This window comes from Rhagoletis zephyria, unplaced genomic scaffold (genome assembly GCF_001687245.7).
Source record: "Rhagoletis zephyria isolate East Lansing unplaced genomic scaffold, Rhagoletis_zephyria_1.1 Rzeph_scaffold_34200, whole genome shotgun sequence".
Lineage (NCBI taxonomy): Eukaryota > Metazoa > Arthropoda > Insecta > Diptera > Tephritidae > Rhagoletis > Rhagoletis zephyria.
In genome coordinates this window covers 1-1,359 of record NW_016191255.1, presented here as the reverse complement: position 1 = coordinate 1,359, position 1,359 = coordinate 1, and the positions used below count along the sequence as shown (strand labels likewise).

At 38.5% G+C, this 1,359-nt stretch overlaps 1 protein-coding gene across 1 annotated transcript; it reads left to right on the top strand.

The window, feature by feature from the left end:
* The first annotated feature begins 230 nt into the window (after positions 1 to 230).
* Positions 231 to 1,348, top strand: LOC108354219 (uncharacterized). Its single transcript, XM_017605411.1, has 2 exons — positions 231 to 394; positions 951 to 1,348. Coding segments are annotated over exons 1-2 (396 nt in total). The 5' UTR covers positions 231 to 393; the 3' UTR covers positions 1,346 to 1,348.
* The last annotated feature ends 11 nt before the right edge of the window (positions 1,349 to 1,359 follow it).

Sequence of the window (1,359 nt, the reverse complement as noted above, 5' to 3'; positions counted from 1 at the left end):
AGTTAACGTACGATTCTAATTAAATGGGTATTTTTGTAGAGACGGACTGTAGCGTTTGTCGGCTGGTGAAAGAAACGCCAGAGTATATTCTATGTGCCTGTCTACGAAGCATGAATCGTAGATTGATACACCTTGGAGAACGATTGCCTTCTCCATCTAAAATTTGGAACATGGCCTCATCCAAAGTGCTGAGCTTTTTAATAACAATTCTTATTTAGTACAATATATCTTCTTAGGTCGCAGCGCGGGTATCTTCAACGTAAAATCAAAAAGAGTGTTTGCCTTGTACGGACGTGTTTCACTCGAGCTCTGTGTTTATTTTGATTCTCGATTTTATCATACTTCATAGTTTGTGCAATACAAATATTGTTTTTGTGACAACAAAAGAAAGAAAGTAAAATATTACATTTAAATCAAACAAATAAATAAATATAAATAAATAACTAAATAATAATAAAACAATTTGTGCACTACAAAAACTATAATCAATTTGTTTTGACATTTTTGGCCTGTGTTCGTATTCTACACAAACAATATGCCTTGCTTCTGTGGACAAAAAGTTGAACGCGCGCAAACCAGCGTGCAGTGCGAGAAGTGTAAGGAGGTGTTTCACCTGCAGTGTGTTGTTGGCACTTTGGCTGCTGATTTAAATTACTTTAAAAATGCCGATGAAATTTATATTTGTGGCGATTGTGCTGTCGCTCATCGTGAGGTTGAAATGTCTTCGCATAATGCTGTCGCTGTACAACAACAACAACAACAGCATGTAAATGATAAAGAGCAAGATTGTTTGCTATCATCTATTCTTGCTGAATTGAGAAGTTTGCGAATAGAGCCAGCAAGTGCAGTGGCGGGTATACACTCTCTGCAGGCTGACAAAAACAGGTTATTAGGCGAATTAGAACTTGTGCGCTCTGAGCTTATTAATTTACATAAGCTATATGATGAAGTGGTTGCTGGTGCGCTTACCTCGCTCACATCAGAGGTCAAGGAACTACATTGCAGCGCTAGCATAAAAAAGGGAAAGATAGGTAGAGCTAAAAACACCAAGCAAACTGCCGAAAAGCAAAATAACAACACAAAACATCCTAGTGATGAGCTCAGTAATAACAATGCTGAGAGTACAGCAGTGACAGCTGACAAAGTTTTTGCTGATAAAAATGTTGTTAGCACTGGTAATATTAATGATGTCTTGCATGCAAATGCAGCTGAAGCTTACAGTGCTGTTGATCTCTCTCGAACCGCTGCCGTTATCGACGTCACCGGAGAGAAATCAATCAATTCAATAACACCTAATGACGCTGCTACTGCTTCGCTACCGTCATATGCTAACGTCCACGATTGAGAGAATACAAAGGT